The following is a 24,650-nucleotide window of genomic DNA, read 5'->3' on the forward strand; positions in this document are numbered from 1 at the left end:
AGTTAAGGAATATAAGGACAATGTCTTCTTACACTTTAACACTAAAGAGTATTTGTGGAGTAAGAACAGTCTGAAGAAAGTAAGTTATAATTAAGTACAGCATGGAACCAAACACAGACACAGCCTTCAAACGAGATCAAGTTCTGGTTACACATCCTTATGCACTGTGTAGAAAATTAAATGAAATTTAATTTTAAAATATTAGCAAGGGAATACAGTAACAGAACGAGATGGTTGATTTCTGCTGGACTAAAGACCTCTTTTCTAACAAAAGTATTGATTAGAAAAGACACGATGATCCCTTCAAAACATCTATTTCTAATGAGATCAAAAACATACCTAGTGCTCTATTAAAATGGTTGCTTTCTTACACAGCGTATTTCATGGGCTGTTAGCTAGTAATGTAAAAAATTTCAAAACCTAGATTATGAGTTATCTCATTTGAACTATTTAGACCAGAACTTTGCTGTCTGTTAATAAATCAAATCAACTAAAAGTTGAAAGAGATTTTTAGCCGAGTCATGTGTTTCATGTAACAAAGAATTCAAAGAAATAAAAGGATGAGAACTGTGACTCTCGCAGCAGCATGGGAATATACAGTTGTGTAGCCAAATGGTAACATTAATACTACAAAATTATGCCAGTGAGACAAACCTGACATTTTAACAATGTAAAACAATATACACCAGCAAAAAGTTGAACAGCAATAATCTTTAGTGTTACTGAAAGGAAGAAAAGGGAGAAAGGAGTCTGATGCACAGGAACATATATTAGGTACGATGGGTAATTAAAGGTATCAACAGTTTGTGTGTCTGTGAGAAATCTGCAAGAAAGCTACTTATTTCATGATAAAAAAATATATGCACTGGTTGTTTCAGCTTTACACATAAAATGTGTTATTATTTGTCTTCTTCCATTCATTTCTAGCTGAGACTAGAAAGGTCCCACGCGTGTTCAGGACAGGAGGGACCTGGGCACAGCCAAGTTAGACAAGGACACGCAGCACTCTGCATGGACATGCGTCCGTTCAGGGAACGGCTTCGCTGCCGCCCATCGGTGGGGATCTCTTGGCTCACAGGGAACTGCCCTGGTCTCTGAAGCCGAGGTCTGGCATACCAGTCCACGGCCACGCAGTACCTGGACATCCAAACGCCGCCAGCTTCACCCTCTGGTACAATTTGGTGGGTTGTAACGAGATCAGACCAAGTCTCAGCGTGAAGAGACAAAGCATTTTTGTGATGCACAAGCAGAATTGTTTGCACTCTGCTGCATCCCCCCCCAAAAGCTCTCGGAGCACGTAACTACCTTGGTGGCGCTGTGATGGGCCCAAGGTGATCCAGGAGAATGGTGTCACACCGTGCCTGCTTGTGTTGGCTTCAGTGAGAGGCAGGGGCAGCTCGTAGGCAGATCAGCGCCACTCACTCCATGGCTATATGGTTGCTAAAGTCAGAACGGACGAAGCAGAGGGTGCAGGTACAAAGGAGTGCTCCAGGAGCTATGGCTCCATCCCCACAGACCCTTGGATGGAAAGCTCAGGGCTGGTAACGTGACCTGCCCCAGGTAGCGTCACCACAGGGAGCTGGGAGGAGAACTCCGGTGACCCAGTCGTGCCCGCTGCTGGTCAAACTCCTCCCGGCGCTGGCCTCCGGCAGCCGAGATGCTCAGCGGAAGCGGTCCTTCGGCATGCCGTCATGCTTGCAGGCGGATGACTTGGTTTTGGAGGTGAAAGGAAGTCACCAGGGGTTCCAGGGAGCTTTGTGGAGAAGGGCCCTTCTCCCTCTTTGGACACCAAAGGCAGCAGCGTGGCTTGTACAGGGTCTGTTCTGTCTCTGGGGAAAGGCAAGGACTCTTCCACGAAACTAACTGCGAACTGAGGGCCAGCTACAGAAATCTCCCTCCGCAGCTAGTGCCCGATACTCCCCAGCTGGAGGGTTTATACCTCTGCAATTGCATCCGCTCCCATACAACTGTGAATTGCCCTTATTGCCTGCAATAACACTTCACTGCCTTATCTGTAACCATGCTAAGTCATTAGTTTCAAAGTCTTGTGGCAATGAGTTCTGGAGGTTAATTACGTACTTCCTCTGCTGAGTTATGATTTCTTGCCTTTCTTGGTCTTTGCACTAACTCCTGCCTAGCCTGCTCCCTGGCACTGATTTCCACTTTCTGTGCCACAGCCTTTTGGAGTCACGGTGCTTCTGAGCACGGAACAGCATTTCTCAAAATACCAAGCAGCAGCTGGAGCAATGGAGCAAGTGCAACGAGTGGAAATATGGCCATTTACCAGAACGGTGTGTCATGCTGGGAGGAGATGGATGGGGAGAGGTGGAAGCTCCAATATCCTTCCCAAGAGGGTACACGGAGGCTTGGAGGTAACTCCTCTGCTGAAGACCTGGAGCTAACAGGGATTGCTGGAGGATTGCTAGGACACGGGCTGGTCCAGCTCAGCTCCAAATGCAGGGCACACTGTGACAGGGCTCTTCACAACAGGAGCGGGGATAGGGTGCTGGTGGAGCAAGGTTCTCCTTGCTGCAAGCAGTGGTATCTCAGTCCAAATTTCACCACAAAAAAATTCTAAAGCCTTTTACAGGATCTCAGATCAGCACACAGCTCCCTGTATAGCTCTGGGGGATCTGGTAGGAAAAGAGGGAGACTGGCCTCTCTTCCCTCATTTGTTAAACAAACGGCCAGATGTCTGAATCCTCCAGGAAGGCAGAACATTTACAAAACGCTCAATGAGCAGAATTACCGATCCTTATTACCCCCGAGGAGCTGGTCCAATCTGTAGCGTTCCAGTCCAACTCTGCAAGCCTGGAACAGGGCAGAGACAGGCTAAAAAGAGGGGAGAGAAAAGTTCACCCAACACCAGAGGCCAGGCCGAGAGACACGTCAGCAGTAAGCACACAATGTCAGCAAGGAAGAGTCACTGGATGATTTTCAAACCGGACTGACTGGTATGAGACCAAAGATTTTATTTTAATTTTTAAGCTCTGGTGGTGCTCTGCTCTTACAAAAAAAACCCCTCCAAAACCCTAAAAAAACCCCCCAAAAGTACTTTGGCCAGGACTCTCAGAAGTGACTGGAAAATTTCACCTGTTCACCCAAAGCCTTCAGCAAGCCCACTGCTTACAGAAGGCTGAGTGCTGCTCTCTGAAAATCAAAATCATCTGAGATGTCTCCACTTGGGCACAAAAAAAAAAAAAAGAAACAGATGTCCCCAAGATCACAAGTTACTTTTGCAATTGTAGGTTCTTTTTCCTCTTCGCTAGTATAAGCTTCTTAAGGAAAGATGGATCAATACCCGCCAGCTGAAGCGGTCTCCTTTGGCCAGCTCCTGCAAAACACAGTCCTACAGAGAAACACAACCCAACTCTCCAGCTGCAGGGAAGGTGTCCTACAGCGACACTTAGAAACAAAGCAAGAGAGACATCAGATCTGCAGCACTATGCATTAAAAAAGAGTCAACAACCAGTGCAAACGTATTCTTTAGAAAAAGGCAGTATAAGAATAAGTTAAAACCTATAATGGACTATAACAAAAGAGTAGATCTACTGCTTTTTTTTCTCCAACAGACATGAGGTAGTTGTGTTGTTAGGGAGGAAAAAATAAAGAAAGAGAGAAGTAGTAAAAATGCTACTCTATACCACACACTACTCCACTTTATAAAATTAAATAATATAAAGATGTTCCAAGGAAATAAAAATACATGTTGTACATTAAAAGGACAGATGTGTACCTAAAATATTAGGTACAAGAACCTACATAAACCAAAGTCCAGGTTGGTGAAATGACCCAGACACTGAAGAAGGTTCTATATAGTACAAGTTGTTAGAGGCACTCGTAGAGTGTGTAATAAAAGGCCACTACATCAGCCTGCTAGTAAGAGTTACTGCGGTAGCACACACAGAGAGCCTTATAATCCTTTTAACCACGGGAGGGCAGAAAAGGCTGGTGGTTACAGCTCACTGCATTTGTTTGTGTTGGCTTCCACCCCTTGCGGGACTCCTCTGACAAAATTCATCCCAACAAGACAGTAGGTAAGTGCCAGGCGCTCCTTGGCGAAGAGACAGTTGAGAAGAATCGCTCGGTGTACCCTGCCTCTTCCCAGAATTAAGAGACATCTTGCCAGTCGCCTCAAGGACTACAGCGAAGCGACAGCCCCAGCCTAACGCAGAAGGCTCTGTTCTATCCACGATTTCACGTCAGACTTTGGCAGATGGCTCAGTCCCGCTCCCATGAAAACCAAGTTACTCATCAGCTTCAGTGAGAAGACAACGGGCCTTTACCACTCCACTACTGATTTCCTGAAGGTGATACGTACAGCTGACAGGTCTGAATCCTGTTCTGGTGAGATGCTGCGCCTTTCTTAGCTCCTGCTGGGCTCAGTGAGTCGAGGGCACGCAGTACCTCAGAGGGACAGGCCCTCACTAGTGCTTCTAGCTCTCCCATGATCAAAATCAGATTAGTTCACTCTTTAGTGATTGTGGACACATGCCACGTTCTCAGATGCTGAGGATGAACTGGTTAAACCAGAGTTACTGCAGAGCGGGGCCTCCTCCAGGGCCGTGGAAAGCGACTGGCACTTGGCTGGCTGCACATCACCCCTGCCTTCCTGGATGGAGTCCAAATCTCCGCTCTCCACTGAATCCAGACTTTCTCTGTGCCTGTGGAAGCCATTGGTGAGCCCCCGGATGCTAACGGCCTCTGGTTCGTTAGTCTTTCTGTCCGTACCTAACAGCTCATCCTGGGTCTGAACCTCAGAATTGCCCACCAACACTTGGCTAGCATCCTGCTGGGTGCTGGGAGAGCCGGGAAGAGCCGGCTGTCCGGAGGGGAGCTCATCAGGCTCCTGCTCCTCGGTTTCTGTCTCTTCGCTCTCCAGGGTGTGCAGCTGGGAGTCGTAGTCTCTGTCAGAGGCTGAAAAATCAGAATGGACGATGACCTCTGCTTCCACTTGGTGGAGGTTGGCTGGTGGGTGGCTTTTCTTTGCTTCATTCTGTTATCAAACAGGGGGAAAATTAAAAAGAAAAAGAGAGAAAAAAAAAAAGGTAAAGTAAATGAAGTTCAGATAATTGGGGCTATGACCCAACCAAGCACTGAAATGTATTTCTTTTTAATCCCACAGAGTGCCATGGGATGTACACATGTGTCCATTAAGCATTACTTTGATATGTTTCTCAGAGCTGAAGTCTTAAAAGCATCTCAAATCACCTCAGGATCATTATTCCTATTTTACGTTTGGGAAAGCAAGTCCCAAGGGAGTGAAGTTATTTGCCCATGGTTTCTTGGCAGGCTGGACGAACCATCCCTCCAAGCCTCTGTCAAAGACCACAATTTTCAACACTCACCAGTCTGTTTCCATGTTAAGGGCCAGATTTCTAGAGGGCGAGTGGACAGCTGAGACAGCTCATGATATAATCCCACAACTAGATACCGGGGCTCCCTTCATTTTCCTGGTTTAATCTTGGCTACATATCACAAAATGTTTGTTCGTTAGAGCCCTGGTCACAGCTTGGTAAAGTTGGTTAAATTCAAGCACTTTAATTCAGAAAGAAACCAACTGGTTCTTCTCTGCAGTGTTTAAGTGGAGTTCAGGCTACAAGTCCCCACAAATCTGACTAACAAGCAGGTCATTCTGCTGGATTATCGTTCAATAATTTAACAGACAAATTATTTTGGAAGCTCACAAAGAGCTCTCTAGGCAATCAGCACTCAGATTCTGGGCTGAGCGTGATTTAGTAGCAAGAAGACAATTCAAAGTACGAAAGTGAAATATCCCACGTGTAATTTGCGCTCTCTGTTGAAGCCAACTTTGTGCATCATTTACATATTTTAACACTTTTCTCCTTTTGTTGACAAACTCTGATGGGTAAGCTGTGCTTTAAATGGTGCCCTGTAATTGGGTTGTAAAACATTGTCTTAACTCTATCCATAATGTTAATTACATCCTGTGTATAATTGATTTTCACACTACTATCTAGGAAGGAAACATAGGTGGGTTACTTGGAAGTATTTGCTGGGGGTGGAGGGTGGGGGGTGAACTTTTTAAAGCAATAACCAAAGCAATCTTCTGGTGCAGAGCCAATCTGAGCAGGTTTCAGTTTGCTTTGCTCAGACTGTGGCACAGACATCACCGTCCTTGTAACAAACACTCCAAAACACGGGAGTGTATATTTATTCTAATGAAGGAGTATCAGAAACAGGACTTCCTCCCAATCTATGCACAAGACAAATGCAGTGGAAATTGCTCTACCCTCTCTGGAGACGGAATCTAAATCAACCCTTGATCTTTGACTCCTTTTACAGGCAAAAATGCAATCCTTCCTTCGGGTGAGCACACCGTAGATCTTAATGACCATGCTGAGCATTGCAGCTCCTAACTCATTCAGCAGGCTGCTTGCTGCATGGCCACAGCAAAGGCTCCGAGCAGACGGCTGGTGCGGGGCTCCGGGTCCTCAGGAACTGCTGCAACCCTGCTGACAGACCTGAGCTGTCTGGCCCCACTTGGCCATCACCAAAAGAACAAGCCCACAGCACAGGCTCTCAAGTTAAGGCTGGAGTTAAGACACAAGCTCAGGGGAGAGTTGAAGTTTTGAGTGATGCTTAGAAAAAACAGCTTTTACTCAAATCCCATCAGTCTCGCTGGCATGCACTCCTGTATCCAGGGGAAAAAAAATAAAGCCTGTGATCAGCCAACTAAACCTAGCTTAGAGAAGAAAACATTTTCTCCTGTGTTGCAAAAAGGAGAAAGGGAATATAAATGGAAAAACCACATCAGAATACACAAGTCAATAAGCCACCGAAGACACCCACCATGACAGCATCGTAGACCAGAGCTTGTAACAAAAGCTTCTGTCCCGCGCTGGAAGGGAGCTTCAGTGATCCGTTCACAGCAGAGACAGGCTCTTTTGTGATAGTGTCCCCGTATCTGGCTATGCTGTTTGTCCAGGGCTGGTTGGCTGATTTATTCCATGAAGACTGCAGAAGAAAAGCGGGAGAAGAAAAGATCCAATTATCACAGATACAGATTCTTATCCTCATAAACCTGAAATGAGAAGCAGCTTAAAAAAGGGAAGTGCAAGCTGGGAAAATACCATGGTGTTAGAAGATGCAACTTAAATGCGGAGAACACTTCTGATGGTACCAAAATAAAATGCTTGCTGCAACGGACTCATGCAGTCGCTGCATTACAACAGGCTTTATTTATTGCTCTGTTACATGGCCTGATGCAGAGCGAGTGGATAAAGTTGCCAGATGGTTCACAACTGGTCTCATAAGGAGTTTTCAACTGATTCTCAAATTTTGAGGCCAACGGGTATATCATGGCACAAGACATCACTCACAGGTCCACTGAAATCAACTCCCTGCAAAGCTGCAAACAACCCAGAGCAGGATGAGCCTACTGAGAAATACTGCAAGGAAAGGAACAGGGACGGTGGAAATCTGGAGCAGAATGATTACGGCTTTTGCTTTGGCACAGGCAATGCTCTGCAGCATGCAGAAGGACCCTCACCTGTCTGTACCAGCCTGTGTGCTCCAGTAAGAGTTGAAGACAATGCTAAACTGCTCGCTCAGCAGCGCAGACAGATTTCCTGCTCCAAGCTACAGCTTGGGTAAAAACTCTGCCATTCCCCATCAACACCGAGGCACAAAATTGGGGGCCTTATTTTTTTTTTTTTTTTTTCTTCAACAGACCACCAAGCAATTCTTAGCTCAGCTTTAAATCCCCTGGGCAACCAGTGTTACCTTGTTTGTAGATCTAATTAAATTATATGGGCTGAACGCAATTTGTTCTGGGTTCTCTCAGCTTCCCCTTGCAATAAACTGTTGAATGCACACCTCTGTGTATGGGAAATGTGTGCCTTTAAGAGCTGAAGTTATTTAACAGCTCAGACTATTAGTTCACAGGCAGAAAAGTATTTTCTTTCCAGGTTTTGATTTTATTGGTCTGTCCTGCATTTACCTGAGCTCAGCCTTGCTACTGACTCACGTACATATACATATATACACACACACGTGCTCAGATTTAAGGAAGACATGAGCCAGTTTTCTCTGGGCTCGTTCCACAGATGTTGCATGTTGCCTGGAGAGAAGTGAGAGGCCAACGCAAGGCTGAAGCAAAGAGAAAAAATCTTGACCTGACACAACTGTGAGTGTGCGTACAGAATACTGGTGGTGTGAGCACAATGGCTGCGTAGGGTGAAGATACATGGCACAGCCATTCAGACCCACTAACCACCCATTGCTCACTGTCAGGCAGGAGAAACCCAGGTTTCTGCTCTGCATGTGCGGCCATTATTTAGGCCAGATCTATTCCAACAACAGTCAATGGAGCACGAGTCCAGCCGAGATGGCAAGGAGATTTCTGACATCAGCCTGACCTTGTGTGAGTCATTTGACCTCCTTGTGCCTCGGTCCATCTGGCTGGAAATTAGGTAGAAATACATGACCAGATGTTGTATGTGAGCCAGGCATTCCTAAGTCAGCTATTTAGCAAGAAGCAAATGCTACCTCGTGCTGTCAGTGCTGGCAGAAAGTGCATTAAAGTGCTCACGTATGCGCTGAACCATTTTCCCCGAGCGCTCTCTGTCCACCCCGACTCAAGCACCAAAGGGGCTCTAACACCTCGCGGGAAGAAGAGCGGCATTACATCCCAGCACCAACCTCAAGTCCCAGGAGCTTCGTTGCTGCCTCAGGATCAAACCTTAAGAAAGCAAGTAGTAAAGGGCCTCATTTATATGACAGCACCCTGCAGAACAGTGACATCCAAACCCAGCGCTGTGGATATCGAGCACTCGCTAATTTAGAAGTGGATGCTGGAGGCGTCGTCTTCGTCATTCCTCTCTCTGCAATCCTCAACGATATATTCTAAGCCAAGAGCATTCCCTAATTGCTCCCTTTCTAAGTGGACAATCATTAAACTACGCTTTAATAGCAAGAAATCAACCAAGCGATCACACACAGCTAACAATAAGGAATATCGCTACATGCGAGTACTCGAGGAACGTGTTCGATTTGCTTCTGCTGCCATCTGAAAGGCTTTCTGCAGCTACATTGCTGACTGATGGCTTCTGTGCCTTTTCCAAGGAACATACGTTACTGAGCAAATACTGCCTGGAAATTTCAGCGTTGAACCTACACAAATATGCACACATGCACACAAATGTGTGTCCTATTATAGATGCTTACATGCATATTTGCCATCAGAAAGATCTGAGCATCATACGCGTACACACACACACACAGAGAGAGCAAACTTGAAAACCTTCTTGCAGGCATCTTGTGAATACCAAAAAACGTGGAAAGAAACAGGCAGCTCTGCTGCAATCCCCAATGGACCATCTGTTAGCGGAAATGTCAATCTGCCATGTTTACATAGGTTTTGATGACTCTGGGAACAGCCTGTTCAGCTCTGGCTGAAATTGGCTGCAATGAAGAACAAACTTGTTTTGTACCAGTTTGCAACTTTCAACAAACAGAAAAAACCATCAGCCACACAACATGGCCTATATCCCACATGTTATTCAAGCACATTATGTTTGAGAGGGAAAAAAACCCCAAACTCTCTTGGGGCTCAGTCTCTAAGGTTGGGCAGCAGCAATTAACTCAGGTCTGTTTTCATCACAGACCTGAAGAAGGTCTTGTGTGCCTCAAAGCTTCTCTGCTTTTTTAAGCAGTATCTTTCGGTGTAATGAACAATACTATTTATTTCTACTTGTGCTGGGCTGGTGAATGGCTGAAGGAAGACAAGGAAACGTTCTCTCGGTTTTTACAATAGAGTAACGGAGACAAGGAATGTCAGTCTAATACTAATTTAAAGAGGGAAAAATCCCTTTGTCAGTTCAGTGCAAACACCAGAATGAAAACTAATAAAAACATCTTCCTATAAAAGGTGTTTCCATTACAGCTAAATCCTTATCAAAGCAAACAAGCCTTTTCATTTTAGCCTCTTTATAGAAACTCCAACTGGTAAAAATGTGCCTAGATCATGTTACCTTTTCAGTGACAAGTAATGATTTCATGCAAATATACGAGCTGAGAATGAACATGTAGGAAATGTTGATCTTGAAACCTTCCCTGGTTTATCATGACGGTTATTTAAACTAGCTTGAAATCCTGTGCAAAACAAGGCTGGGGACATTTCAGATGTGACCAGCTTTTAAGGGAAAGAAAGGAATCGTTGCTGAACGGCACCGCAGCAGCGGGAAAGCTCCATGTCATGCAAACGTACAGGCATCCCTGCACCTCTAAACAAGATGCAACATAACACAGACCTCTCCCCCACCACATAAAGGAAAATCTCTGCTGGCTGTCAACGGGAGCACAGCGCTCATCCACGACTTTTCAGAAAACATTGGGACTTTTTTTCCACACAGAAAAATGTCAACATGAAAATGACGAAGAACCTGGGTAGATCCAAGTTCCCTGATGCATTACGGCTTTTGCTCTCCAAGTCACAGGGATGCTTCATGGGAAACACAGCTCCCGCGGGGAGGAGGCCCGCAGGGAAGAAACGAGGCAGCAAGCAAGGAAGGTTCCAGCTCACAAGAAGCACAACGGCAAACATTTCCAAGCCAAAACACTTGGGTTTGGCTTCATTCAATGAAAAGCTGAAGTCTTCCATGGAAAGCAGATGCTTTTTAACATTCTCCCCCACCCCCTAAATTGCTTGGCCCAAAAGCAGCAGTGACAGAGATGTCTGGAGCAGAGCCATTTTATCATCCTCAGTCCATCTGTCAGGGGAAACAGAGCTGCCTCGCTACAGCCTATGCATTACGGTGTCATTTATAACGCGGGCTACTGAGACCATCGGTCTGGGGGTCACTTGAAAGGGGAAGAGAGTAACAGAGGAAAATCACTTGTCAGTGTATTTACAAATCCTTGTGTGTGACCACTGGGAAACACAGAGAAAGGAAGGAAAAGGGTGTTCTAAAGCGAACTCCTAACAGAGCTGTCAGCCATCCGGAGGGGTCCCGTGCCAACAGCTTGGCTGCAGCAGCACCTTGCAGTCCCGCAGGCAGGGCCAGGGCGGCCAGGCGGCTCCCATGCACCGGAACCTCCAATCTCCAGTGGAACCTCGAGCTGCCACAAGAATAAAACCAATGCAGAATAATCCATGAACTGCAAAGTAATGAGCCAGCATGCGAAAAGCCTACAAGCGCGGGAGCAGCTATCACTGCCGCTGCTAATGGCAAGTGCCACCCAACCACCACAAACCAGGTTTCAGGAGCGTAACTCGAGGACAGAGAGGCAAGCAGGCAGCCGGAGGTCACAAAGGCCTGGAGCTACCAGGTCCCTGGCATCACAGCTAGACAAACTTGCCCAACAGTGCCAGCAGCATCGGACTAACAGTCCGTCCCAGCCAACATCCTGAGCTCTGTGGTGACACGATATGCTGTTAAATCAAAGGGATCCTTGAGACATTTCTCACTCCCTTTCTTTTATTGACTAGGACTGCAAGTGATGGTACCTGACCTAGAGCACCCCGGGGAGCTTCCCCTTGCCAGGCTGGACCAGGAATTGCCTTCCACAAGGATTTTCTCTTTTCTGTGGCTCCACCACATTCCTTGCCGTGGATTTTCACAGCCCCAACCACACACAGCATGAGAGAAGAAAAGAGAAGGCAACAAAGGCAGCTGGTCACTGTAGGGTACAAAGCTCCTGGCAACACTCGGCTCCAGACAGGGTCCCCGGGGGGTTTTGGCAGCCTAGCTTAAATGGCTGCTGGAAGAAGCTATCTGCAGCACACAAGACAACCCAAGGAATCTACAACCCACTCCTGGGCCTTGGCTAGTAGCATTTTGTCTACAAGCAGGGAGATGCACACACTCACAACTGCACCAGACTCTGATTTACATCTGTTGTGGGGACCAGACATGTGTGCACCAGTCTGGCCATGCTCATGAGACCTGCCCAACTCCTTGACCACCCAGCCAGGTAAAATCACATCGCCATCCGGACGTGTGGCCTCTTGGCAACTGCAGCAGAAAGATGTTTTTGGCCTGAATCTTTTCACCCTTGATTATACGTGTCAGAGTACAGGGAGGATGCAGTGGAGCTCAGGGCTGGCTCAGGTGGCACTTCCAGCAGGAACTGGGCAGTGGAGGAGCAGGGCCTCCTGCGTGGGAGCACATCTCCCTCCAGTGCCCGCTCCCAGCAACAACAGCCTGTTGCTCCCAGCCACCACTCGAGCTCTCTCCTTCACCAGCCAGGTCATCCTCACTGGTCGGCATGGGTGACAACACTCTCTCCGGGTGGCTGCGTGCGGCTGCTCCTCAGTGATCCTTGCTTCCCTATCCACATCCATCAAGAAAACAAGCTCTTTATTCTGCTGGCAAAAATCCTCAGTGAATTTAACTCTTCAGCAGCCTTGCTCCATCCAATTATGGAGGCAGAGACACTACGGCCAGAATTGCCCCTCTCCCCAAAGCTCTGATCTCTGGACATAACTCCACTGCTGGACACTGCCAGCCTCTGCGACAGACGCTGGGGGCCCCGAGCTCTCAGCTAAGCCCTGAGCCAGGCCTTGGCATTGCTCTCTGCAGCCCCTGCTCTGCACACGTTATAATCTTTCTGTAAACCTCTGCAGACAGGATTGCTGCTTTGGATGCTGCCCCCAGAAAGGCCTCCCGAGGGAGGGAACTCCCACCCTGACGTGTTCTGAGGGTAAGTCACCATCCATGAAAACATTTGTTCCTTATTTAACAGTAGGAAATTCCTCACACACTTCGGCTTGGGTCCAGACAGGCAGCTACATTCCACCAAAATCCATAGATGAGGCTTGGCTGCAAACTGCCTCTCCTTCAGCTGAGCACTGATCTGCCATGGCACTTGGGGATGGCCAAGAGCACAGCTTCGGCTCACAGGACTATTAAAAGCAGCAGAAGACGTCATGTTTCCAAAAGACCACAGCTGCACCAGCAGCAAGCACAGGTCTTGCGGTTAGCCAGGTATCCTGAACTCACCTTCCTTCCAGGGACACACGAGTGCATCGTTGATGCAAACATGAAATCCCATGCGCTCACAATACATTTGTTTTACTGAACCTCCTAATTACTTTACATGCTCTCCCTGGGCTACAAAGAGAGACATAAACAGATTAACTAAATTAGGCCAATTAAAGGTTCCCTAATGGAATGAAATGGTTCAGGCAAGCTTGAGAGAGGAAATGGGCAGGAAGGAGTGAAAGACAATGCAATGTCAGGCAAACCAAGCGGGGCAGGAAAAGACTGCTTCAAAAAATAAGGTTCACAAATAAAACACAATTTCACCTCTTATATTCTTCAGGGGTATTCCAGTGAACACGCTACTTAAGGACAAAGCTTCTTTTACTCTAAGCAAAAGAGTATCCCAGAAGGCAGAGCACCTACTCTAGACATCACACGTTCTCACACCATCTATATGCCACAGCAAGAGGAACAGCACAGCTTTCTGCAGCAGTACGTTTGGTAGCTGCTTCTCCGGGGATGAGGGGTCGCTGTGCCAGGGGATGAAAAGGGGTGGGAGGTGGCACGGGGATCCCAAACTGAGCCAAGGCAGTTTTACAGAGAGGGAAACGCATGGCTGCCCAGCACCAGCCTGCAGCCAAGACTACCAGCACTTTGCAGAGCCAGGACACGATCAGCCCCTGGCTTCCCAGCACCGACACGCCAAACAAAGGCTCTTGCCTAGGGTGGGAGCCCAGTCACCATGCGTGTGGGTCCTTACCTTCCTCTTCCCGTGGACAATGTCATCAGGGAGACTCGTGTGGATGAGGCTGTGCACTTCCGTCAGTTCTGTGATGTCCCCCAGGGGCACAGGGGCATCCTCCGGCAGTGGGGACATGAGGGACTCTAGCTCATGTGAGTCCAAGGTGGCACTGGGAGCTGCCACTCCTTGTCTGCTCCGGTGGTAGTAAGTGTGGTTGCCGGCTGCCTGGGAATCCAGGCCGGGCAGGACCTCCCTGAGGGAAAATGAGCATGACATCTCTCAACAGCCTCACTTTCCTCTGTCCCAAACAGCCACAGACTGCCAAAGTGATGCCCTCCGGGCCACTCAGCCCGTCCTTGTGGAAGCAACCAAGCCCAAGCCCCCGCCCTGACGCAGGGAGTCATGTCACTCCTGTCCAACTCTGCTTTACAGATGAGAGATGCACCAGGACAGAAAAGTTTGGTGGCCACGTTAGGATAAGACTTCAGAAGCTGCTTGTTCCTACTCCTGAGATCTGCCACCAGCTCAAGGCTCTACTCAACAACTAAGCTGGTTTCTGACCATGGTCTTTCCAAACGCTTGTGGCAGGATTCAGAACCCTTGGACAGCAGGGGCTTTGGGCTGAGTTCAGTCCTCCTTAAACCAGCCTGTCACTCACTGGGAAGTCTTTCATCATTTTCCCAACTGGAAGTTAACCAACCCTTTCCAAACATCCTTAGAGCTGACCAACCTCAGAAGCAAAATACTGCTCACACTAACAGACACAGGTAGTAATCCAGCAAATAGTGTTTTTTCCCTTTTCTTGCTTTTTTTTGTCTGAAAAAAACCCTATTAATCTAGCAACACAAATTAAACAGAAACTACTGAGAAAATAGATCCGTAAAGAGACTATACTAAATATGTTCCTTAGCCAGCTAGCACTCCCAAGACTCAATCTTTCTATTAACTGATGTCGTACACCGCATCCCAAACAGCCCAGCTGAACACGGGGAAGCAGCTCACAGTGTATTTTGTCTCCTTGCACATCAGCCTCCTTTACCTCCTGCAAAGGCGAGGTGACACCTACCTCTGCTTGCTGTTGCGGAAGCTGGCACACATGCAGAAGAGAATGCAGAGCAGCCCCAGGCAGACTCCCACAATGATTCCCGTGACAGAATGGATATCCAGAACATCTAGTAGGGGAAGGACAGATACATCAGTTCAGCCGCTAGCAGGAAGAAGGTACAAAAAGTCTTACGTTCTGAGAAGCACCAGCTTCACTAAAACCAATAGGTGATGCCTCTGTACACGTAAAGGAAGATTACTTGGCAGTGACAATTTCATGCAGCTTAAAGCAAACTGGCATCTATGCACATTCATTAATTTCATGCTACGCAGGCCTAACAGAAAGGCAACAACATGCAGGTTGCCCATGGCCTTCCGCAGAAGCTGGGACGGGGAAGAGAGATGAGGTTCTGTGGAATGGGTTCTGGAGCTGCCTGAGGCAGTGGAGCTGCACATCCGAGGACTCTGCCATCATCCGCTGCGCTGGCCCACACGCTGTCACATCGCGCATCCTGCGCGGTGACAGGCAACTGCTTGGCAAACAGAAACGCTGCTGCTGACGAATGGCGGTTTTCGGCAACGCGACTCGCTTTCTGCACCGGGACAAAGGGGAAATTCGTACCAGACAACTTCTCCCGGAGGGTGTGCACATCCTTAACGTTTGAATAGGGACCAGATCCCACGACTGTCTTTGCTCCCATCTTGAAGAAGTATCTGGTATCACTTTCCAGGCCATGCACTTCAGTGCTGAAGATATTTCCTGATCAAAAGCAAATCAAAAGAGGTTTTAAACATGCAGTTTCAAGAGTATTCAGAGGCTGCAGCAAAGCAGCAATGCAATTGTGTTGGACCCTCAGAAGCGAGGGATTTTGTATCGTGAGCTCTAAGAGGTAATTCATACACCTCTTCGGTATGAATGAACTTGCTCCTTAAAGAGCTGATGATACAGACTGCACGTTCTCCTAGGAATTACTAGCTGCCAGCCTGTGTCTACAGGATGTTTGCTGGGTGATAATGGCTATTTCAGCCCTAGACATGTATGATTTCATTTCTCTCAGTTGTTGTGTCCCTGGACTCTCCTATATGACCAGAAGCAAGGCCCAGCACATGCTCCAAGAAAGCTGGCAGCACGAGTTCTTGAATGTTTATTTGTATGTGCTCAAAGCGAGGCAAAAATCAGGGCAGCAGAAGTGACCAACCAGGGTTCCGCAGGCAGGGAAGAAGGCAGGAGGAGGAGCAGAACCTGGTGGGGTATTACAGTACCTCGAGGAGGCTCACCTTCTCGCGTCAGCAAGGTCCACATGTCATCTGGCTGCGTGTTGTTGGCATTATACAGGATGAGGTACTCCACAATGATGCCATTGGGCTCGACAGGGGGGCACCAGTGCACCTGGACAGCATAGGGGTTGAGTGGGTGCAGCCGCAGGTCAGATGGAGGAGTCGAGGGACCTGGCAGAGACAATAAAGACCCAGCGTGAACAGCAGAAAAGAAGAGGAAAGCATTTAACCTACAGGACGTGACAAATGGTCTGTGCCTTCTCTGAATCCTTCTCAGTGGTGCTGCAGCCATGTTTGCAAGCATGAAATGATGGGCAACCTGGGTGGCTGGACACTTCATCCAAACAAGCTCTGGAGGGCGCAGAGAGAAGGCTGCCAAGCCCCAGTCCTGCCCAAGTCCAGGGCAGGACTTGTGCATCACGGCCAGCCAGCCGAGGGAAGCATGACAGTGCTGATGAAGCCATGCAGCTCAGTTTGAGGCTGTGCAACACCGTCCGTCTTTGAGAGAATATTCCAAGCACATTTTTATGCCTTGTTGCTTTATTCTCTATCTTCCCCAAAGCCATGCTTGGACCACAACTAGTCCCAGCTGGGACACAACACCTCCAGAGGCCATTGCTGCTGCTCTGTGGAGCTGAATAGTAGAGAAGCTGTCACAGAGTAAGGAGCTAACCCACTGCAGCTCCCACGATCATCTCTGCCTCCCAGCCTTCACCAGGCCTGAAGCTAAGAGGTGGAGGTCTTACTAGAAAACTAGGCTGGGCAAGGCACTCTTGTTCTGACAGTGACACTGAGCACAGGGAGGACCTAGCGCTTAAGCTTATCTGCTGTCTCTAATGAGCAGAATTTCTCTGAACTGAGAGGCAACCCCACAGTAACAGCAATCGGTGCCCCAAATCTCTTTACATGCTCCTCTCTTTACAAAGCAGCACTCCTTTAATGGGCTTGGGAAAACCACCAGGATGCTTAGTGGCTCTCAGCGTGTACTCAGGGGCATCAGAGCTTAGAGGTGATCTGAGATCACATCTCTCAGAGGCACATTAGGAGGGATTTCATAAAGATTCAGCAAAAGTCAGAAGAAATCAGGATTCAATTCCCATAAATACTCACGGTCAGGAAGGGTGAACCGCTCCACCACACTGCCAAAGGGCCCATCGATGCCCACACCATTGGACTGCACGGCAAATTCGTACCTCGTGTAGGGCTTCAACCCACTAATAAGAATGTCTTCATCCGAGCTGCCAAAAGAGGACACATTCAAAAGGCCATTAACACTCGATGGTTCTCCCAGCCACTGTCACCTTGATACCTTATACCAGGAACACTGTAAGAGATTATCCTAACTCTTACAGTATTTGATTTTTCACCTAAATCTTCATCTCCTGCAGGCATGTGAATGCAAGAGCACTCAGTGCCCAGATACAGAGCAAAGTAGGTTCCCAGCCTCCAGGACCATTTCTGATGTACTTGCAGAGAAAAGCTTGAAAACACAGCCTGGTTATAGGCTGAAAACCTGCACAGGAATCCAAATTTAAAATACATACCCAAATTATTATAACTGCTTAAACTAGCAATTTTTAAACCAAACTTGTGAGGACCACCTCACAAATCATGGCGGCTTTGAGACAAGCCATAATTGCACCTAGCTTTGTTATTAACAGGGAAGCAAGCATGTGAGGTCCAACCAGAGCAGGAAAAAAAAAAAAAAAGATGCAGAGACCAGCCAGTAAATGATCCCTTGGTATTTAAGTCACGGACAAGACTCAGTGCCACACATTTCGACAGTTCTGAATGGAACCGTGACCAAGGCAGACCCTTCCAGCACATGGAACACCCAGATTTTGCTCAGTATTGGAGCTTCAATACATGGCAGCTGAACCCTTATCATCCCACTTTACCTCGTGTAGTATGTAACGAGAGAGGCATTTTTCAGGCCCCAGGGGCTGAAGCGCACGGTGTAGTTGACGATTTTGACTGTTGTGAAGTCAGGTTTCTTCCACCTAAGCCATATGGAAGTTGAGCTGTTGGACTCCGCATAGACTTGGACTGGAGGCAGCGGAGGACCCTTCTGCACAGGGGGATCTACAGTGCAAGACAAAAAGAAAAGAGATGTGGAGACATACACGAGAGTAAGGCAAGGGACAGCCGTCATGGACACAGAAAACACGGAGTACAATAGGCCTAGGGTGTGAAGCCTGCACCAGTATGCTGGCCTCCAGCGTAAGCCTAGGTGTCTGGCTCAGCCATTCTGTGCACACAGCAGTTCACGCTTTTCCTCACATGTGGAAAGATCACAGTGAGGATCCATGCACCAAGGTGGTGCTGTACTGCTGTGGAGCATGGGAGGACAGCTGACAGGCCCACCTGACAGGCCCACACCAGGGTAAGGAGGAGCCCAGACTCTTCACCATCCTACAACACCGGTAGAGCTGAGAATGGAGCCTACATCTTCAGAGCTTTTATTCTCTTTATAACACTGCAAAAAGCCTGGCATGCTGCTAATTCCCGTTCTGGGATCTTTATAACGTAAGAGGTGAAACCCAGGGTATTTGGCATTTCCAAGACCATCCCTGACCCACTAATGGGGCCAGAGAGAACACGGTGAAGGCCATCACACCCAGAACAAGAACAACCCTAATGAGAAGGATATTTTGCTCCTTTCTCTCCTTCCCAAGATAATGCCTCCAATGCAATTTGCAATGACTGTCAAAGGGAGTTTCCTCATACTGGGACCTTCCCCATTTTCATATTGTCCTTCTTCATGTTCATCTTCTGTACCTTTACCTCTACCCTTCCTTTGAAGCCACATGCCAAGCAGAAGAGACAGACAACAAATGAAGGGCATTCCTCACCTACTGCTGTTGCAGGTGCCTTTTCTGTTTTGCCTTTCCAAACCGCTGCATAACCATCTTCGTGCTTATTGAATGCCACCAGCTTCACCTCATAGAGTTTCCCAGGAGCTGGAAAAATCAATCAGGGTTTGTCTGGGGTTATTTTTGTTACCAACCCTCCCCAGTTAGACATGTTTTGTTTGATCTGACCAGCTTTTCTCAGCATTCAAGAAAGTAGCTTGAACAGAATTGTATTTGCTAAAAAATATCAGGGAGCCCCCCTTCCACTTACAAGCTCTTCACATTCAAATACTGTCTCACAACTGGTGCACGTATCATCACAGCTACTCTCTAGTTCTCCTCTTACTTTTTACAGAAATTAGCAGCAGCAAATGGACTTGCCCCAGCCGTGAAGGGTTAACCAGTGTCATGGACTGTAGCACATCATCTCACGATCTCCTATCTTTCTTCCCTGCAGACTACTAAGAAACCAATGCACGACGATGACTCCTCTCTCCCCCCCAGGGAAGCGGATGCACTGCACTGTTTATTCCTGAAGACTGAGGATATCCTCTCCACTCCAAAATGCACCTCCCATTTCTAAAGTCCTTTCTGATTTATTCACTGCTGTGAAGATTTTCCTTCCAGCAAGTCCTCACACACCCTGTTAAGTCACTGGCAGCTTTTGTTGTGTTTGCCTCCACAGCAGAATTTCTTCATTCGCAATTAGAAAAGCTCACACACAGCCCGCACCAGAAACCTGAGGATGCTCATTACACACCCTTCCCATCAGACAGCCAGGCACTCTATGGGGAACCTCAAACTTGGACCCAAACTGAGCTGCAGGACAGGATGCTCTTCTCCAAGCAGTGCTGCCCCAGTCCAAAATTCACTTCCCACTTTCCTCCGGCCTTTCATCAGCTGAAATACTCCTCTGCTGTGTTAAGTAACATCTGATGTTATTTTTTTTAATGGAGATGTTTAATCGAGGAAACAACTTGGGAGATACAAAGTTCTCAATTAAGACACTCGCCAGCTTCTCCCTTCAGCAGCCAGCCCATTCAGAAGCTCAGCGAGAACAGTCCAGACCGTCTTTGGTTGCCTTGGCTGCAGCGCATTGATGAAGTTTGTTAATTTGGGACGTGCGTGTTCATTCCCTGCCCTGATAGATCACTGCTCTCTTTGCCAGACAACGTAAGCAGAATAAAACCTTTCTTATTGATGCCAATTTTATTATTACTGCACTGATTATGCTCCCAGAGGCTAATGGTACCAATTACCAAAGGCTTTCTCTGCTCCACAACACATGTTCGCGCTCAGAATATAAAAACAGTTCAGCCACATTTTTCTCCCCGAAAGAATCCCAAAAGCAAACAGAGTTTTGTCTGCCTCCAAGGCAGCCTCATCTGCATTTCCACACTCTCCAGCCACAGGAAAATGCTTCAAACCCACACAGGGGATAAGAGGCCAAAGGGTGCTCAACTTCCAAATGGCTGGGACCATGGGCTCGGTGAAACAAAGAACCCCAGCGCCTGTCTCTCACCAGCACACACACTCCGCCTCCTGCCTAAGCATTTGGCTGGGCTTCACTGGGACATGAGCTCATTGCAGATGATGCAATTGAAAACGATGAGGAAGAGCTCACAGATGTGACACAGCTGCGGGCAGCTCCTGTTGGAGAATGAAGGGAAGGAAAGGACAAGTCCTCCATCTCTGGGTAGGATCAATACAGCAGCCACTTACACGTGAAGCCAGGAGAGCTCTACCACAACATCAAGCAATTCACATTCTGAAAATAGGGTTATTTTGGATTTCTCAGTCAGAGGCTTGGCTTCAATTTTTATACGCAGGCCCAGATGTTGAAGCTCTTAGAACATGCAGACATAAAGCTCTATCAAGCTGTCAAGAAGCTAGTAGGCAGCATGAAAACAGATGTATTTCACTGCATTCCATCATACATTAAATATAAGCAGAATAATCTAGTCCAGATCATTTCAAATCACTAATCTGGATGACTGTGTAATATATCCAGTACACTAAATATGTTGTTTCATTCAGTTTTTCAAGGTGTTCATGTTGGCCAGATGCCATACGCCATACTTTCCCCTAAGTGGGAAAATACCCTGATCGCCAGGGAGTCACTCCCAGAGGAATGCACTCTTCCTTTGTGGGAATATGGAAGACAGGATCAGATCCTTACCATTTATTTTTCATGTAAAATATGGCCCTGGTAGTTGCACACCATCACAAAGACTAACTGCTAGAATGTAGATGGAAATGAATGAGAATTTCTCAGGGAAAAGCCCTCCTGGTGATTCAGTCAGGACAGTTTCCTTTTGATTTTGTGGGCTCATGAAATTCCTGTATTTCTTATGTGCCTTTGAACAGCTGCCCACCTCTCTCACAGGATTTCAGCACATAACTCTCAGACAAGATACGAGGCACATCACTAGCAGTATCACTCTAAGGAGACATGGTTTGCTCCAGAGATTAACACAAGCATAGGAGAAAAATTGTCTTTTATTTCAGGCAGGTCAAATGGAGACAGCTGGGGCATTACCAAAGGCAAAATCAAGAAGCCAGATGTTGGGGGTAAGGCAAAGGATGAGGAAGCCTGCAGGACAGAGAGGTGGTCAATGCCGCAAGCCTATCAGTGTTTAAGAGGCATTTGGACAATGCCCTTTATAATTAATTTGCTTTACCTTTTGGTCAGCCCTGAAGTGGTCAGGCAGTTGGACTAGATGATCTTGCAGGTCCCTTCCAACTGAAATATTCTGTTCTATGTAAACAAAGAACATTCTATTCTATTCGTATCTCTTCAAGCTCTTGACCCAATTTGCAGTTTCAGCCATGACACCTCTTCAACAGCCCACCTCCCGTGGGCCAGCCTGGGCAAATCTCTCTCCCACCAGACAGCACCATTCACCACACGCAACCCCCTCACATCAAGAGATACTCCCAAGAGACAGCGTTGGGTATTTCGTTCATTTGTTTTTACAGAGGGATCTTAGGAGAGGTTTCTGCTGCTGTGCTTCCCAGGCAGACATCCATGAGCTGGGAAATCCCCCCAGCTGCTTCCCCAGTGTGCAGCAACGTAGATCCCATTAGGGCTGCCAACCCTTCCCGGGACTGCTGCTCACTCTCCATCGAGACCCCTAATGCAGGTGTAAGTACCTGCACAGCGTAGGTCCCTGCCATAAACCTAAACCCTTCTAACTCCCAGTCACTCCTTGTTTCATGTCCAGACCCCCTGCCTTTCTCCACACAGCCAGATCCCTGACCCCTTTACTGTACACGCGCAAGAGCCTGTCATTCAACAGCATAAGGGGGAGAAAGAGAACATCCACGGCTGGAAGAAACCCAAGACTCTCTTCCTGACACACTGATAGCCGATACACAACTGCCGAATCATACGGAAACCATTAGGGCTTGATGGATGCCCAAATTTAAGGAAGTAATTACAGAAGAACAAGCAGCCTTCTCAGCATCATTGTGCCAGAGCATTTGGAACCAATTCAGCCCACTCCCGAGTCCCTCCGCTAACTGACTTGCCAGTGGTTAGTGCAGCGCGTGATGATGTTCACATGTGGTTTCCTCAGTGCAATAATTACAGACCTAAATTCTTCAGAGAAACTCATAACTGTTAACACCCTCTCAGTGGCAGGATGGCTGCAACATGGCTGGAAACCTACTTAGTGATGACACAAACTGTCTTTCCAGGTGCTGCAGCCTGACCTTTACACCATGCATAATATATATGCTAGACGTGTAAGATGAACCAGCATTAGAAACGCTTGCCCTGCAGTTTCAGCTCACTGGGCAGTACCAGAGATGAAGCATGCAGTGGGGGATGGAAGAACTCTAAGAAGCAGAATCCTGTTTCGAGGATGCATCTGCCATGACTCTCTTCTCTCTCTCCATCCTGTATCAATGGACAAATCAACTAATTAGTACGATCAGATGTTAGAAACATAATTCCTTATGGGAAACGCCAAGCACAGTTAGCCAGGCAGGCAGATCTGACTGTGATGCAGACCTGTTTCTCCAGCCACAGACACTCAGTCTTCTGTCCCTTTGCCTTTAGGGGCAAGTGGAGGAGAATACTGACCCAAAATTAGCATGCTGTGAATTAACCCATCTCTGCATTTTAATAGAGAGAGATTTCAAATAGCATTCAATTATGGAGCTTCTTAGAAATACACAGGGAAGGAGAGATCATTGTCCTGACTGGAGAGTTTAATCTAGGCACTATTCATAGCAACACAATAAAAAACATTAATTGATTCAAATCCACTTATTAGCGTATACTAAGTATATTAGTAGCCCTTGGTTAAAAATACAATCCCTGCTACACTGGCATCAGAAATTTCTGTGTTTTAAACTCTGCTTAGAACGAGCCCCAAGAGCCCTACTCCAGAAATGATTTTGGATGCTCTTAAAGAAGCTCACATGGTCCTGGTCCTATGTATCTGCAGTCAAGCAGATAACTGAGCCTCTTGGAAGCATCCTGGGACTGCTACACAGTGCAAGAGACAGACCCTGGGTTTCCACACCAACTGCTAAGAAGATGTAACCAGCTAACCTAGTCGAGTCAGCTCGTACTGCTTCACTTTCTTCTTTAGTTTTATGGGTCCTACGTCCCAGCTCTCATCTTCAGCACCATCCAAAGGGCTTTCTTCGCTGGACTCCTCTGGGCCCACCTCTCGGTAGTAGAGTTTATAGCCAGATATCTGGGCATGGTTGGCTGGGGGCTGCCATGTTAACAGGAGAGACTCCATCTTCGCTCGGACTTTTAATTCTGTTGGGGCAAATGGAACTAGAAGAAAAAGACAAGAGAAAAATGTTCAGCTGCTTGTCTCCATTTCCCTGCTCTACTGAATCCTCCCTGTCGTGGGCAGTGAGGGAGGAGTGTGAGGAAAGGCTGTCCTGGGCAGTGGGATGTCTCCACTGTCTGACAGTGGTACAGTTATGCTATACTGTTGACTTTACCAGCTGGGTGATACAAGAAAAACCAATGTCACAAAGCCACTATGGGAACTTCTCAATGTCTTCTGAGATAACACCATCTTTAACCACTGCTGGAGTCTGGCCTGGGCTCAGCTCTGTTTGGCAGAATTGTCTATCCACTCCCAAATGTCCTAACATCGGGGTTTAGGTTTTCTGTTTGTTTCTTTCTTTTTTAAGAATTTTCACAGCTGTGCATGGAGGGAGGACCAGGCAAGCAGCAAGACATACAGGGGCTGCTCTACAGAAAGATAAAGGTGGGTACCAAAACCAACGGTTATAATTCCCTCATGAAAGCAAACATCTCTGATCATGCCTCAACTTCCCCAACGCCCTCACACTCCACCCCAAACCCCAGGCATCACCCAGCCTCCTACCATGCGTCTGGTTGTCTCTGTCAGGAGTCCGATGCTGGGTCCACTCAGAAGGGGCCCCATAGCCCACGCTGGTGCTGGCTGCGATGCGAACTTTGTACACTTTGTTGGGATGGAGCGAGTAGAGAGTGATTTGCGTCTCATTTCCACCCACTTCAATGGAGGTAACCTGATCTGCTGGAACCAAGGCAACACCATTGAAAACATGGTTTTCCCAGTCAAAGGGAAATCCAACTGAGCAGCGAAAAAGCCTAGCTACCCCCACGCGGTCTGCATGCCCTGGGCTGGCTTGGCTGTGCCCAGTGCAATCTCACGCCACCAGAAAAAACTAGAACTAAAGATGGGGCAATGCCGACATCCTGACTGACAACCCCTTTCACCACATTCAAAACTGCAGGTTGCCGTCAGCACCACTGAGCCTGCCTGGAGG

At 47.5% G+C, this 24,650-nt stretch overlaps 1 protein-coding gene across 6 annotated transcripts in view; it reads right to left on the minus strand.

Annotated features, from left to right (window-relative positions):
* Positions 1-24,650, minus strand: part of IGDCC4 (immunoglobulin superfamily DCC subclass member 4) — a 100,444-nt gene continuing 75,794 nt past the window's right edge. For 2 of the 6 annotated variants that reach the window (XM_054837216.1, XM_054837220.1), the window contains 11 exons: positions 24,224-24,397; positions 23,425-23,658; positions 18,864-18,971; positions 17,910-18,093; positions 17,122-17,249; positions 16,012-16,182; positions 15,356-15,493; positions 14,756-14,861; positions 13,708-13,942; positions 6,814-6,978; positions 1-4,996 (listed from right to left, as the gene is read on the minus strand). In XM_054837216.1, coding sequence (XP_054693191.1) covers positions 4,475-4,996; positions 6,814-6,978; positions 13,708-13,942; positions 14,756-14,861; positions 15,356-15,493; positions 16,012-16,182; positions 17,122-17,249; positions 17,910-18,093; positions 18,864-18,971; positions 23,425-23,658; positions 24,224-24,397 — 2,165 coding nt within the window. In that variant the 3' untranslated portion in view covers positions 1-4,474. The remainder of the gene's footprint in view (positions 4,997-6,813; positions 6,979-13,707; positions 13,943-14,755; positions 14,862-15,355; positions 15,494-16,011; positions 16,183-17,121; positions 17,250-17,909; positions 18,094-18,863; positions 18,972-23,424; positions 23,659-24,223; positions 24,398-24,650) is intronic. The other 4 variants (XM_054837217.1, XM_054837219.1, XM_054837218.1 and 1 more) reach the window with 4 other exon arrangements.

The sequence above is a fragment of the Grus americana genome, chromosome 10 (assembly GCF_028858705.1).
Source record: "Grus americana isolate bGruAme1 chromosome 10, bGruAme1.mat, whole genome shotgun sequence".
NCBI classification, from domain to species: Eukaryota; Metazoa; Chordata; class Aves; order Gruiformes; family Gruidae; genus Grus; species Grus americana.